Raw genomic sequence first — 17,191 nt, forward strand, 5'->3', positions numbered from 1 at the left:
TCAATGTTTCGATTAATTTTTCTTTAACACTTTAGATATAAGAATCAGAATTGCATTGATTCGTCACTTTTGAATGCTTAATATCAGTATTCTTGAAATGTACTAGGAAGCTATGTGTAAATATTGCAAATATGATTGACGCGTTGGCTCGCGGAAGACTATAGTTTTTTTTTTTTTTTTAAAACACGTAACCATCGATTACACGCTTAATATGTATGGCGCAACTGTGATAGCATTACATCAATCATTGTTGATTTTAATCACAGTAAACAATAATAAAAGTAACGATGACAGGATAATTCCGATTTTCTTTTTTTTTTTCACCAGGACCGGTGGGCGAGCAAAGGCTCAGCCAAGAGGGGTGGGATTTGCTAACAACTGCCCGAGCGCCTCCGAAGGAGACCTAACAACTCAAGAGCAATTGTTTCGCGAATGAATCTACTACCGGATCGGAATCGCGACCAGCTGAGAAGATCCGGCGAGAAACTCAGCGGGCTGATGCATGGGTTAGGTTGCACGTCGACCTCTTTGTCGAATTCGACGAGTACGGTTACCGGGGTCCCTAAGCCTGCTCCTAGTATTAGAGCTGAAGGCATCTAATGCAAAGGTTATTGGATCTGATGGATCCGTAAGGACGTGTTTCCGATTTTCTATATGAGTGTACCTGGTTCTAAGTGATCATCGGAACCTATTACTGTAACAACGTGAATCTCGATTTTGGGCTTTGAAATTTCGAAGTTGAAATCACTCTCTCTTTTAATTATTTCTATTTCTATATATATATAAAAATGAATTGCTGTTCGTTAGTCTCGCTAAAAGTCGAGAACGGCTGGATCGATTTGGCTAATTTTGATCTTGAATTATTTGTGGAAGTCCAGAGAAGGTTTAAATGGTAGATAAATATGAAAATTCACGAAATTAAATAAAACTAACAATTTTGTTTTTCCTTTGATGTGACACCCGTCGGACGGATTCCTTTTGTTTGTTTTAAGTTTATTTCATACAAAAGTTTAGGTCTTTTATTCATCGATTGAGGCACTACGAAGTCTGCCGGGTCAGCTAGTTATTAATAATAACTATTGTTTAGCAGCAGCTTCCGATACGTCCAACCAACCAGTTTGATAGTTGTCGAATTTCAATTAAGTTCCAAATTTCTCTATCCTTCGTATTAATTGACTTCTAAAATGATGTCTGTGTTTTGTTGGTCGCAAAAAAATGTAATATTTAGTGGAACACAGTGTATGATCGTGAAAAGAGAGCTTCTTTGACGAGAAGTAATAGTTAGTATGTCTCATTGTAAACATTATTTACAATTACAGTATAACGTGAGTTTAATTTATAATGATAATATCTTACATGATCTCTGGAATAATTTACTTCTATAAAAACAATGATATGTAGTCGAACGTGTTTGTGTTTGCTTAATTTAATTTTTTACAGGTGGTAAGATCTCTTGTGAGTCCACACGTGTCGGTACCACCGCCCTGCCTATCTCTGCCGTGAAGCAGTAATGCGTTTCGGTTTGAAGGGTGGGGCAGCCGTTGTAGTTATACTATACCTTAGAACTTATATCTCAAGATGGGTGGCGCATTTACGTTGTAGAGGTCTATGGTCTCCAGTAACCACTTCTGTGAGCTCGTCCACTAATCTAAGCGAATAGAAACGTAATACGAATATTCTGGATAAACCGTCTTTGTTCGATTGATTCTCTTATTGATTATTTTCATGTTTTATTCAGATTTGTTTGCGACAGACAAAATTCTATTCATCTTTGATTTTTATTGAATAGTATAACGCCACATTCTCGATCAATTAAATTTAAATGATTCTAACTTCGTAAACGTTAGAAAGATGGACGGCCTTCTGTTACTGGCCTTCAAGGGCACACTCATAAATTTCTCACTCAAACAAAAGTGGCGTTTGAGTGACAACGTTTCAAAACATTTGTGAAACTACACGCTGTTTGTGAACGTCGTGTTTACAATACTTTCTCGGTTTGCATAAATATAAATTTGTTAATGCAACTGATTTTGGTTCGAAAGTCAACTTAAGTGGTGTTTTAATAAGGTATTGATGATATAGATACTTACAGAATAATAACGCATTCAAAGAAACATTGTTCGTCCGTGCTCGAAAGTTGTAAGAGAACAAAAACCGACACAGCAACGCTGTTTTACTAGTGGTAGGACCTCTTATGAGTCCGCACGGGTAGGTACCACCGTCTTGTCTATTTCTGCCGTGAAGCGGTAATGCGTTTCGGTTTGAAGGGTTGGGATGTGGATGTCCATGGGCTCCAGTAACCGCTTAACACCAGGTGGGCTGTGAGCTCGTCCACCCAAATAAGCAATAAAAAAAAATGTAAAGTTGTGGTCTGCCTAAAAATTACCTTTGTAAATCCTTTTTTCAATCGATGTATTTCTTATATTGTGAGAACTCCAGAAGTACCCCGACCAAAATCGATACACTATTTTTCAAACAACAGAATAACATACTTAAGTCAGATGATATAAGGGAACACAACTATACAGACGCGGGATGATTTGGCCATTAATATAATTATAAGTTTTATTTGATAAAATCATGATGACGAAACAAGAAGAGTCAAAATTGAAAGTATTTTATTTTCCTTTCACTTTTCTATTTTAAGATGCCAAGAGGCTAAGTAAGCTGTATGTCGGACTCTTCGTCGCATTTGACGAGCTCCATCAGAATAATGACCTTTTGTTGGAAGGCTTTTGGTAAAAGTAACGAGAGTGAATCGACGCGATCCAAAGCGGCAATTTCTGCCGCGAAGCAGACGTCCGTTACGGTTTGAAGGTTGGTCCCTAAAAATATCCTTGGGTCTGTGGATCGCAGACGCGGACTAGTCCCACATACCTCCCCCTAAGTGCGGGGACCTCGCAGGAGGTTTGGTTACCGGCCCGAAAAAAAATATCGTGGAACAATACAACTGAGACTTCGAACTCATATCTCAAGATGGGTGGCCGATTTCACAATTTTTTTTATTATTTCCGATGACACGGGCTTATTATGAGATTATTCGTTCATAATAAACACAATAAAAATATGTGACTCAGTCTTTTCCGTACATACATAACTTTGTATAGGGATATAGGTATTGAACTGATAAATCAACTTCATAAAAATGACTGAGTGAAGAAAGATATCTCAGCACGTGCACAATGTGCATCTAAAAATCCTATTCTATGCTATTCCAAGCGTTCCGTACGTGAGGGCTTTTCTGCAATTATAACTAACAACTAACTCAATATCAGCAAAGAATGCTAATAATAATTGTTCTTTGGCTTTTACTGCTTCATTTAATCATGCAATTAACGTATCTTACTATGTCATAATTTCATAGATATGTATGTATATTAATAATGTAAATGTTTTTTCAATGAAGCCAAGTGAAAATACAGAAATAAATTAGTATTACCTATTAAGTAAATAGGGAAAGGCAGGGGATGGCTGTAAGCTAATGATGATGATGATGATGACGTATTACATAATTTCACTATAATTGAAATAGAAAATAAAAACATAAAGTCACTTACCAACATGCGAAAGACTCGTAAGATCCGACTCTGAAACGAAAAGAAAAAAAAATAAAAACAAAATTAAAAAAAAAGCAGTAATAAATCAATTTTGCTAGCAAATTAAAAGACTTGTAAAAGACGTCGTGAGCTCGGGTGGATTTTAAGAATTTTTTTTTTCTAAAGAATTATTGGAGCCTAAGGGGCTGTTCCAACAAAAAATACTTTAATGACATTAGTTGTTAGTATTTATTTGTATTTGTTTATTTTATTTGGATAAATTGTTTATTTGGATTAATGAAGTAGATCACTTTTAGAGTGCTATTTATAAAAAAAAATCTCTCATTTTTTTTAACCAACTTAAGAATGTCGATAAATATCTCACATTAATTACATATGTTTGATAAAAATGCAAATTATAACGAAAAAAAAAAAAAAAACCCTACATTATTCATTTACACATAGAATAATCATGAAAATGGGGCAGATTAAATTAATGTAAACATTCTCATTTCTAAAAAAACAAAACTGTATTTTCTGTTAGACAGTTCAACCTTGTGTTTATTAGTAGAAACGTAAACATGTCAAACATAAACAAGACGACTTCATTCTTCATTTAAATTTAACGTCTTCTAGATTACAGCGTTTTTCAATAACAGTGAAATTGAAATATTTTTATACGAGCGTATTTGGACGCTCGAGAATATACTCAATGTGGTCGTATTAATTTAAGCCAGCCATCAAGTCCCGCCGGCAGGTAACAATTTTTTTAAGAAACTACCTACCTGCCTTATAATTCCACGACGAAGGAAAAGCTTTTTGCAGATTATATTTAAAATCTTCAAAATTTATAAGATTTGCATTACTAATGTTACTACTGGTGGTAGGAACTCTTGTGAGTCCGCGCGGATGGGTACCACCACCCTGCCTATTTCTGCCGTGAAGCAGTAATGCAAATGAAGCAGCCGTTGTAACTATACTTGAGACCTTAGATCTTATATCTCAAGGGGAGTGGCCCATTTACGTCGTAGATGTCTATGGGATCCAGTAACCACTTAACACCAGGTGGGCTGTGAGCCCGTCTACCCATCCAAGCACTAAAAAAAATAAAAAAATACTAGTAATGTGAGCTCGCGTCCTGACTATTTCTGTCGCGTCTCATTTTGCGTTGCGAATTGAAGAGTCCGATAACCGTTCTAGAAAAGAAATTATACTTCGGATTCATGTCTTAAAGTTGGTGAGGCCGATAATGAACATCGCGGCTCACCGTCAATCCTTAAGCCCTGAACTAAATCGATAAACCAAGGTTCTACAGTCTACACTCCAAACAGATGCCTAGTACAAACATAGTACCTTTGAAGGCACTAAATCTTTTGATCGCAAAATATATTGCGTATTACGGAGTTAATTTGAAAATATAATTTCCAGTTCGATCTTGATAAAAGCGAGGATCGAAAAAGGTTATAATTCAATTTCTAAAATAAGTGTTTTATCCATAATCAGTGTGTTCATTTCCTGACGGCATTGGTGTGTTTCCGCGATCGAAGGCTTTTGAAATTTATTGATACTTTTATTTTTCCGGTAAACGTCGTACGTGGAGGAAAATTATTTGAGAGAAGCGAGCGATATCGGTCACGTTTCAGCTGTAAAACGGCGCCAGGAAATTACGATATTACCATATTTACTGGCGGTAGGACGACTTGCGAGTCACCACCTTTCCTATTTCAGCCGTGAAGCAGTAATGCGTTTCGTTTAGTAGCCGTTGTACTTTAAAAATTGAGATATTCCAACTTATATCTCAAAAGGTGTGTGGCGGCATTTACGTTGTAGATGTCTATGGATTCCGGTACCTACTAACAGTAGATGGGCCGTGAGCTAGTCCACCCATCTTAGCAACAAATAAAAATTACAAACGTTGATAGGTAGTGGTGAAGCTAAGTGTTACGATTTGAATGGAGAGACCGTCATTATATACTACAAGTTGAAATTTAGACCTCTCTTGAAGTGTAATGACATTCACTAGCGATGTCTATCTATAGGCTGGATAACCACTTAAACTGGTTAACCACATAACACCAGGAGCTCGCTTACCAGCAGTCAAGCCTTAAAAACAAACAAAATGTTAAATGTGTTACTCAAAACACATCATAACGGAACCTCCCGATCCGCTAACGGTGCTTTTAGGTACCACAAGCACCGTTCACCTTATTCGTCGAACCCGTCGCTTGCGACTAAGGGCTCACGTAAATTAACCCAAAGACACAACCCACAGAGTTTCTCGCCGGATCTTCTCAATGCGTCGCGTTTCCGATCCGTTGGTAGATTCTGCGAAGCACTGCCCTTGCTAGGATCAGTCTTAGCAACGTCGTCAGGTTTGAGCCCCGTAAGCTCACCTACTGGTTCTGCGAATCTAGTATAACCCCTCGAGGTAACTAGAATAGGTAGGAAAAAAGCGACTCAAAAGGGGATTTCGAAGTAGCCATTGTTTATTCTGTCTCTTAACCCTTTGACTGCCCTATAAGTAACCGGTGCCATACGTGGCGCATTGAAGTATTTATGTCGATTTCTGTCAAAAACAATAAAATTTCAGTGTCCATAACGTTGAAATTAAACAACCAATTAAATATAGAAGTTCTGCATTTCTTGCTGTTTAGGGGATATAATATGAAGGTGTTTATTAATTTTATTATAAAAATTAAAAAAGACTAGAATTAACAGAAACCGCCTGCTAGATTTATGAATATGAATACAGCCGAGAACAACAGCAATATCAACAGACCCGAACGATGACGATAAGCGTTTATAATTGTTTTGAAACAAAAACAGTTATTATCTACATGTCTCAAAATATTATTGTCAAAACAAGATTTGCATGACGCCACCTAAAAATTCATTATGTCCCCGGAAAGCAAAATATTTTCATTCTAAAAAGGTCGCGCGTGACGTATGCGATAATTATCAATGCGAGATTAAGAAAGTTATAACGAAAAACGGGCACACGCATTAAATACAGAACAAATTTCATCATCTATACTAATATTATAAAGAGGAAAGATTTGTTTGTTTGTTTGTTTCGAATAGGCTCCGAAACTACTGGACCGATTTGAAAAATTCTTTTTCCATTAGAAGCCGACATTGTCCCTGATGAACATAGGCTACTTTTTTTAAATTTTATTTTATTTTATTTTTTTGGTTTCATGTGTGTTTTAATGTTTCCGAAGCGAAGCGAGGGCGGGTCGCTAGTTCAATATAAAAGTAAAGTAGTCGATAATTTTTTTTTAAAGTATATTCATTCGCGAAGCTACTCTTGAGTTGTTAGGTCTCCCTTGGAGACGCTCGGGTAACTGTTAGGAAAACCCACCCTCCCTGGCTCCCTGGCTTGTTCACCCTTGTCCTTGTGAAACTGGAAAGGCCTCCGGGCCACTAGTAATGCCATGATAATTTGAAAATTTAAATGCACAGGTACTCGGCGTGTTGTCACAAAAAATAATAATAAATTTGACTGTCTATTTCAGTTGAATTTATTTCCTAATATGATTTATGATCCACGCGGTGGGAATTCGACATATTTTTGCTAAGAACAAATTCAAGTATATTTAATATTTTTTTAATACCTTCGTGCACATCTGCTGCACAGTAACAATAGTTTCTATAAATACCTAGTCAGGTCATAAATTCTGTCACATGTTTAATGTAAAATAATTGAAACAAGTTTATTCATTATGTAACCATTCATATACCAAAATGAACTTAACAAAACATAGATTCTTATGACACTAAAGTTTATTCAAAATTACCTCCGTGATTTTGAATACAGGCCTTCAATCTGCGCGGCCAGTCGTCTATCGCAGCACGAACGAGGTCCATGTCAATATCGGCGGCTGCCTTAATCAAGGATGTCTTGAGTGACTCCAAATTGGGATGAGGCTTTGAGCACGCCTTTTCCTCCAAGTGTTGCCATATCTTGTAATCTAACGGATTCAAATCTGGACTGGAGGAGGGCCAGTCTTCGTGCCGGATGAAGTCGATTTCACGCGCCGCCAGCCAGTCTTGTGTGCTCTTCGCTCTATGAGCTGGCGCCGAATCTTGTTGGAATACCCAGTGCCTGTTATTGAACATGGTATGAGAAACAGGTTCCACAAGGTTCGTCAGGACTGTATTTTGATACACAACTGCATTCGTTTTTACACCTTTCTCACAAAAATGTACCTCTGTTAAGCCCCAATAAGAAACTCCCAACCATACCATAAGCGAGGATGGAAAATGACCTCGTTGGACACGCGGAATACGGTTGCTCGCTTCTTCACTACTGTGTGCGTACACCTTATCATTTTGTTTGTTGTAGCTCTCTTCTACGGTAAAAATTTCTTCATCCGAAAAAAGAATTTCCCGATATTTTTTTCCCGCGTACCGCTTCAACAAAGCGCGGCATCTCTTCAGTCTCAGGTCCATTAGACGAGCATTCAAACGATGTCCTGTTTTTCTTCGATATGCCCGAAGCCCTAAGTCTTCATTTAACACCCTTTTCACCGTGGTTCTGCTTAACCCCATCTGAAGGGCCAACAGTTTCTGCTTACGTTTGGGATTTCTTTGAATTCGCGCCTTCACAGCTTTTATCACTGCTGGAGTCCTAACAGACCGAGGGCGACCACTTCTTGACCTGTCATCTACACTGGAGTCTTCATTGTATCGTTTGATGGTACGATAAACGAATCTTTTGGTTATATTCAAATTTATCAGTATGTTAAAAATTTGAATTGGCGCGTAACCGCAACGATGCAACGCAATAACTGCAACACGGTCTTCTTTAAGCGTCCACTCCATATTTAAAAATGAGTAAAATTCTAAAAGTATACATTTTTATTTTCATGAACAATTCGAAATTCGAATTCAATAAGCTTTTTTGTGGCCAGCATTCTAAAAGAAAAGTTTTTACTGTGTGACAATACTTATGACCTGACTAGTTATATATAACTATAGTTTTATATTTTGTAACATTATTTTAGTATTGTTATACATATATTTTTTCTTCACAAACACATTGTTTTTCTTTAGCTATTTTCCGCTTAAGCTTTTAATCGATTAATCTTATAGTATTTTTTTATAATAAAAAAATAATGAAAAAACAATTACACACTTGTTTTTCATTACGAAATACATTCTAAAAAGTTTACGTAACAGATAAGCAAAATCTCTTTTATCAAATTTTGTTACTATCTTTCAATTACAATTTTTATATCGAACTTTTTATAATGCCGAAACTGCGTGGATACAAACTGTAATCAATTAAAACAGCTGATTACACAAACGTCACGAAACCCACCTTGACAATGTTTTATAAATAATAACGAATCATTTAAAACATATTTCAAGTGACGTCAGTCACCGCCCAGTGATAACTGCTTATCCGCGGGGGTCGAGATAACGTACATTAATAACACGAAAGCCCCAGAATTGACCTCTCATCGTTAACGGACAAACAAACAAACGCCTCACCAGATAGCTGTTACGATGTACGATTGCGATATTATGTACTATGAGTAACATTTTTTGTTTTTTACGTTATCGTATCGACTCATGATGATCGCTCGTGATTCTCTATCCAATTAAATTTATTTGTAAATTTGACGGCATAACATTTTGTATGACAACAGAGAGATAGTATATTTTATCTTTATGATGTAAAAAGCGTAACCTAAGCGTAATATTAAACAAAACTTTATATATATCGACGCTTGAAAGGCAAACGTGACTAAGCGACAATGCGTGAACTTTACAGTAGACTAATTCAAAGTTGAAATACCTGAAAAAATTCTATTTTAACGAATCTAGCTGTAGGATTGAAATGATTCTAATAGAACTAGAATTTTTTTTTTTTGCGCATCGAATATGGTTATTGCCATCATTTATGTACAAAGCAGTTATTGTCGCTTAGTCACGTTTGCCTTTCAAGCGTCGATATACGCTCCAGAACCATCGACCAGACAAAGTTAGAGACAGGATAGAGTTATGGACCAGATATGCTCCACTCTCAACACTTCAGCCCACGTTGCTATCCACACAGCCTAGGTTTTTTTTTCCCTTGTAGGCAGACGAACATACGGCCCACCTGATGGTGAGTGGTTACCGTCGCCCATGGACTCCAGCAATGCCAGGGGCAGAGCCAAGCCGCTGCCTACCGCATAGGATAGGTAGAAATGATGCAGGATAATACAGGAGAAAGTTGTTAGAGGAGGCGACGACCCTGAGCATTGAGGATTATCTACGCAAGAAGGAGGACATACATATTCAACGGTTTTTATTCCCTACCTCTGATAGCCTTGAGAGGCTATATCAGCTTCTCCTTGACGTGTAGGCGAGCTCACGGGGCTCAAACCGGGTGTGTTGCTAATACTGGCCCTAGCAAGAGCAGTGCTTCGCAGAATCTACCGTCGGATCGGAAATGCGACCCGCTGAGAAGATCCGGCGAGAAATTCAGTGGGCTGTGTCTGTGGGTTAGTTCACTCGTCCAGCCCTTCGTCGCAAGTGACGGGTTCGACGAGGACGGCGACCGGTGCTTGTGGTACCTAAAAGCATCGTTGATGCATCGAGAGGATCCGTAATGACGTGTTTAGGGCGACGTCGACTGATAACCATTCGGTCTACAGGATCGGGTATGGATTTAACGGACAATACTCACTCATATTTATAGTAGAAAAGTGGGGTAGCTCATTCATGAATTATCTTAAATACCGTCATAAACAATTATTTACATGCGTTGGATTTACAATAGTTGGAAACAGTTAAACCTTAACTAATCTTATTTAATCTAAGTCTACAAGCCTTTTTAAGTAGTTGTTTGACAAGACGAAGATGGGACGCGAGATTGGTTAGAGTTATCTGCATATCGTGGAATACTCCATTAGGCGAAGCTCAAAGCCATCCGACTGACCTCTTGTTTACAGCGATAGATGATAAAACAGATCGTTTGATTTCATCACTAGTATTTATTACCTTGTCACTTATGCGTGTAAATATCTTTAGAGTTATGAGAACGCGTTCAGCTGTGTTCGCGTTGTACAACAGAAGGTCTGTTTTCACTAGCCCTATTTTTTTACTACCTACCGTTTTAGTTTTTCCGGACAGCAATATCTCGTTTCGCTCCGAAACTTAATGTATTACGGTGAACAGAAACACATTATTGTACTGTTTTTGTGTTTAATGTATCGCACTGTTTGTTTTTTGGTGTATAATAAAGAATACTCTCTCTCTCTCTTTCTTTCTTTCTCTCTCTTCCTCTCTCTCTCTCTCTCTCTCCCTTTCTCTTTCTCTCTCTCTCATTATGGTGCCTTCTTGTAGATACAATTTCTACCTAAGCTTCTGGCGATGAAGGCAGTGAGAAATCCATAGACATCTACAAGGTAAATAGCGTTACACACCTTGAGGTATGAGTTTTACTGTCTCAGTTTTTAAAGTACAACGGCTGCTCCACCCTTCGAACCGAAACGTATTACTGCTTCTATGCAGAAATAGTCAGAACAGTGGTAGCTACCTATCCGTGCGGACTCACAATAATTCCTACAAAACGCAGTTGAGATTACAAACATCAGGGACATTACACAATTTATTTTTATAGCAATACACCGTTTGAGTTTAATGAAAATATTAACTGCACTGGCAAAAACTAGGATAAGACATTTAAATCCGTAATTATCTCAATACAATGTACATATTTTTGACTTGTCGCCCTTTAAAACAGATAACAATATCAATTGAAGCTAAATTTAGAGGCGGCGGCTTCTGACATAATAGCAATAAAAATACGATCGTAAAATTTTGTTCTTTTTTTAAAATAAACCAAGGTAACACAGTTACAAGAACTGTACGCGCACGGGGTTAACGAACTCGCAAGGGCGTTTAGTGAGATTCACGCTTTGTAAGTTTTGTACGCTTTACATTACGGTTCAAGTTAGTGAAACAAAAAGTTTGACCTGTACATTGAGGCTAATCCCCAAAAACCTAAATCAATTTTAGTTTTCTCTGGTATTAGCACCAGTGATCCCACTCCTTGTTTCTGTGGAGGTCATGTGCATATTGTATTTAAATGCTAAGGCGAATCCTGATCTGGATAAATGTACTAGAACGGCAGTAACCGCATAATGTTCCGAGCTATGCCTGCTCGTGTGTCTTCAACAACACTAACAAAAAAAATGTATTGAAAGAATTGGAACGTATTTGCTTTTACCCGCAACTTCGCCCGCGTGGTCTACGAAAAGCAAGTACCAGTGTAGTTTCCGTGGGAATTAGATATTTTTTCGAGATGACAAAAGGTAACCTATGTCACTTTTCTAATGTAAACCTAAAACTTAAAAAAAATAATGTCCGTGCGTTGCTTTGTTTTGACATGAAAGAAGAATAAACCAACACACAAATAAAGAAACATACTTAATTTACAGAATATACTTTCACTAATAGTATAGAAAAAAAACCATGGATGACATCATTTAAGACAGAATTGGTATCTACACATGTATAAAATAAAGTATTTTAATTTTGTTAATATTTACATTTACATTAGAATAAAGACAGTCAAGCTAAGTAAATCAACCTCTTTTTTAAAAAAAAAGTGTGTGTGTCCGCTCCGACGCACGACTGGAGTTTACTGGATATAAAAAATTAAACGAAACAATACGAGAAATAGTTCTATATTACGACAACACGATACACTACAGATTATTAACAAATTAACGAGACACAAAACAAACGACTAACAAATATATGAAAATACAATAATGAGAGAAACGCGCGATCAGTACGAGGCTTTGTGGCGGACTGCCGGCGCAGCAGCCCGGCGTCACCTGCGATAACGCATTTCGTGTGACATGCGCAATCAGGCGCATAACGCATTTCGTGTGACATGCTAGATTTTGGTCCCCATAATTTTCATACCCCGGGCCTATATATGTAAATCGATTCTAAAGGAGTAAACTCCAAAAAAACTGGGTATATCCAGTCTGATTAAAGATTTATCCTCATTTATATTGTTTTCGTGTATTTCGTAACATCAAAACAATATGATGCAATCGTGTCACTTTCAAACGAAAAATGTGAACGAGAATTGTTTGTGGTTAACCGATGGATTGTTTTTTTTTGTTGTTGTCGTGTTGTAGACATTTCGTTACGTTTTTTGTTTTTCCTTCATTTTACTTTTTAAAAAACAATAACAATGTAAGTATGTCAGATTGAGTTTTATTACACTAGCTAAATACCTACACAATACATTAGCTTACTGGTAGCAGGACCTCTTGTGAGTCCGCGCGGGTAGGTGCCACCGCCCTGCCTATTTCTGCCGTGAAGCAGTAATGCGTTTCGGTTTGAAGGGCGGGACAGCCGTTGTAACTATACTTGAGACCTTAGAACTGATGTTTCAAGGTGGGTGACGCATTTACGTCGTAAATATCTATGGGCTCCAGTAACCACTCAACACCAGGTGGGCTGTGAGCTCGTCCACCCATCTAAGCAATAAAAAAATTAAAGATGTGGTGTCGTGGGACACCAGGTAGGAACGAAGTTCCTTCGGCTAATGTAGAATCGACACAATTTGCAAAAAAAGAAATGGTGCTCAATTTATGTAGGTTTTCTTGGTTTTTCTCTTAAATTTTGCTGATTAGTTTTTATTTAAGTACGGGAAAGTATTTAGGAAATTCAGTATTTTAGGAAATAATAAATTAAGTAAAATAAAAAAAAATAGTAATTCAAATTATCAATTAAAATAACAAAATATATCTCTTTATTTTTGGTTGACAACATAAAATTACATAGAAATAGAAATAATTACTAAAGAGAGAGAGAAGGGATTAGAGAACGAAAAGAAAGAAGGAGAAAGAGAAAGGTATTATACACTACTCGCTTGTGTATGCGACTGTCGCGCCTGCGCACGTCTCATTTAACGGTTTTATTCCACGCACTTTTTTCCACGGATTTATTCCACGCACTTTTTTCCACGGATTTTTTCTTACGGTTTTACTATCACATTTTTTTCAGTTCGGTCGCGCAGCAAAATTCCTATCCCCTCCAAGCCGTAAGGAACTTTGTTCCAAAAAAAAACATTTTTTGAGCACATTAAATTTAAATTTTGTTTTCCTTTTTTTTTGTTCGTAGGAATATCAAGACTCTTCTAGTGTGTTTGAAATATAACTCCACGCGCCAAACAGGTTACGTGTAATTCAATACGATGTGACGTGGACCGTAGATGGCGCCACTATCGAGTTACGAAAATTACCGCGAACAAGACAACACTCATTAACAATGTATTCAATTTATAATGTTTTATTACTATATAAGCGAAATCTGCGGAATTGCATTTAATTTTTGATTAGTTTGATATTTTTTCGGCTGCTCTTGCTCCAATAAAAATATTTATTCCCCTTTAAAAAAAATGAGAAAATTTTTAATTACTAAACATTAATTAGGAGGGTGTGCAATTTTCTTGCAAAGTTACATTGAACAAAAACTGTTTTATCACATTATATTACATCACAATTACTACATTACATAAATTACATTAACTATTTACGAACAATATTAAACAAAAATTAAAAATATAATTGAAATACCTACATATACGTTATTCGTCGTATATTTAAAAGTTCACACGAGGTACCTAATTAATTTAATGCTAGGTATTTTTCCTCATCAGTTTTTTGCATAAATAAAAACTATAAAGATTTCGGGGAAATTTTTATTACACATCTCAGTGACGTAGAAACGAAACCAGGTTTTATATTTTACTGTTGAACCGGTTTTAAATATCGGATACGTGTTACATTACATCGAGCGATAAAGGGAGAGTGCAAATGGCAGCGACGCGCGGAGCTATCAAAATATTATATCTTCACTGTTACAATTTTGCTGTGCTTAAAGATTGCTCAAGCCGTATTCCGTGAATACAGTAGGATGTGATAACTTTACTTCATATACCTACTGGTAAGACAGCTTGTGAACGCATACGAGTAGGTACACCCACCCTGCCTATTTCTGTCGTGAAGCAGTAATGCGTTTCGGTTTGAAGGGTGGGGTAGCCGTTATAACTATACTGAGACCTTAGAATGTATATCTCAAGGTGGGTGGCGCATTTACGGTGTAGATGTCTATGTGCTCCAGTAACCACTTGACGTCAGGTGGGTAATGAGCTCTTCGACCGATCTAAGCATTAAAAATAAATAAATAAAAGTAACCATCGATCGACCTAAGCACTACTGCTGTAAAAAAATATTAATTAAAAATATTTCTCATGGTTCTCAATTTAACTGGTCCTTTATGATACGTCGAACTATGAATTCGGTTTACTACACACAAGACGCTAATTGGATCTGGCTGCCACTGCCCAAGTACAGCAACGGTGACGTCTGCACCGAGTATCTCGTTTTAATTTTGAATGACGTAGACGGAAAATCTCGTAACCTATGCTTCGTATTACCGACTGGTTTTGAAAGGTTTCGGGGTTTTTATTGAATTATACTGATATCCACTGAATAGAGATTAGGAACCCAGAAAAAAACACGTTTACATTTTAATGCAAATTTAATCGAGTATAATTATTCTCGTACAAACAAAGCAGTAGGTATCTACACGTAGTATCATCGTAATGATTTAATAATCATTACATTTGAAAAGTCATTGTGTAACTCATTTTAATTACATCTATTTGTATGTTTGCGATAACGAACAATGCTATCAAACATGAAGTTTTGAAGTTTGACATCACAAACTGAAATCACATATCAATTGCATTGTGTAGCAGCTGTCGCACCCTTCGAGCCGAACGCATAACTGCTTTGTAGCAAAATAGAGGGAATAATGGTACTATCCGTACGGACTTACAGGAGGTACCAATAAATACCGTTTAGTGATCGCAATACGCTGGTATATTGCCGTTTTGGAAACGGTTAAGAACTCTTGATCCCGTTGAGTCTGTGTGGTATCGTAAAACATGGAATGTTTTACTGTGCCATCTATGATCAACTTTTAGAACTATTTACCGCCATCTGTTGGCGTAAAACGTCATTAACTAAGCTACAAGGCAACCAAGTCAAGATTTAACATCGTTGACAATAGATGGCAGCACATGCTAACAGTGACATCTATTGACTGGTTCCAGACTATAAATTTCTTGTTGTTATAGTTCCCGTGTGGTTTACATATAATTCGCTAGATGACGCTTACATTATTTTTTAAGTAACTAAGCTGGAGAATTTACATTGTATTTTAAAACAAATGATACAGTAAATCATTTTCTAAAATAAGCTTTAACAATGTAAGTACCTACTAAAATCAAAAGAAGCAGTAACTCACCGGTGTCGTTGAGAAGGGCATTGATGTCCGTCGTCGACCCATCGGCCGACATTGCTGAAAACAAAAAAAAAACAGTTTAAATATCGTTTAAAATCCAAATGACTTATTGGCGGGAATGCGAGGAGCGAATTTGTGTGTTTTATTAATTTAGCGGTATTTTTTTAGACTTAAGCGTTAAATATGTTGCTTGTTATAAAATTAAATGCTTGTTAACCGTTTAGTTTTTATAAAAGTTCACAAGAGTGGGAAAATGAATCGGAACCTTCCAAAAAGTCCACTGAAGTCTCTTTAAAAAACCACTATTTAACTGAGCCTTTATCTAATCTAATCTCATCTCGTTTCATTTAATTTCATCCTAATTGATTCTAGTCTCTAACAAGTCAACTTCATCTCATTTCGCTCATCATAATAATATATATTTTTTTTAAATTACAGAATAAGTACGCATTCAATAATTGAAGACTTTTACAAACTCGACACTTGTAGCAGTGGCATCGTAATAAAGTAATTGCCGTCCTAATAAAAGAAGAAAAAATCCTAAAACCAGGCTACAAATAATGCTAATAAACCTTTTTGACCATAATTGGATAGATTAAATTACTGCGGTATCTTTTTTTGTCATCGTTAGTTTAATAAATGTTTTGTAAATAGATATAATAAGTTTTTTTTTTTACGGTAGACCAAGATTGACATAAGGCACAGCATCACAGAGACCAGAAGGTCAAAGCAAACCGTGCATAACATTTCTGTCCGACATTGACACGGTCGCCGCTGCTATTATTTACAGATTATTAATTTCCCATCTAATTGTACAAAAAATGTACTTTTAGTTTATTATAGTTTAGAAACAATTTACTTGAAAATGTTTGTTCACATTTGGGTAGCAAGTAATGACTGCGTTCATGTCGAGTTTCAAAGAATCTGATTTTTGTGTTTTTTTTTTTTTATATTTAAGGCTTTTTTTGGTCAATAGAAAATCGTTCTTTAGGTATGTCAGAGTTGAACCCCATAAAACTCCATATTACTCAATAGTCTGCGTTTGAGCCTCAGATGTGTAAAGCTTCCCCGAGCCGTGTCGGAGGCAAATTTCAGTCATCAGATAAAGATCATTCATAAATTATAACTCAACCGAATTTAATAGTGAAATAATCGCTCACATCGGGCAAACATTGCTGTAATAAATAGGTTTCTTTTTTTTGTTTAATATTTTTTTATTATGCATATATTTAAATGTTTAACTGTCTCTGATTCCCATAGTACAGAGAATCCTAGTTTGGATCGAGATGAGACGTGCGACTTATTTCTGATTATTATAATTATTA

General features: G+C 36.6%; 2 protein-coding genes across 7 annotated transcripts in view; both read right to left on the reverse strand.

The window, feature by feature from the left end:
- The window catches only part of LOC114240756 (uncharacterized), a 259,933-nt gene that overhangs the window by 101,539 nt on the left and 141,203 nt on the right, over positions 1-17,191 (reverse strand). For all 6 annotated transcript variants that reach the window (XM_028171406.2, XM_089729688.1, XM_028171410.2 and 3 more), the window contains 2 exons: positions 15,870-15,923; positions 3,558-3,587 (listed from right to left, as the gene is read on the reverse strand). In XM_028171406.2, coding sequence (XP_028027207.1) covers positions 3,558-3,587; positions 15,870-15,923 — 84 coding nt within the window. The remainder of the gene's footprint in view (positions 1-3,557; positions 3,588-15,869; positions 15,924-17,191) is intronic.
- LOC114240824 (uncharacterized) overlaps positions 1-17,191 on the reverse strand; it is a 327,083-nt gene that overhangs the window by 87,869 nt on the left and 222,023 nt on the right. The window lies entirely within an intron of this gene.

This window comes from Bombyx mandarina, chromosome 09, assembly GCF_030267445.1.
Source record: "Bombyx mandarina strain Sakado chromosome 09, ASM3026744v2".
Taxonomy (NCBI): Eukaryota; Metazoa; Arthropoda; class Insecta; order Lepidoptera; family Bombycidae; genus Bombyx; species Bombyx mandarina.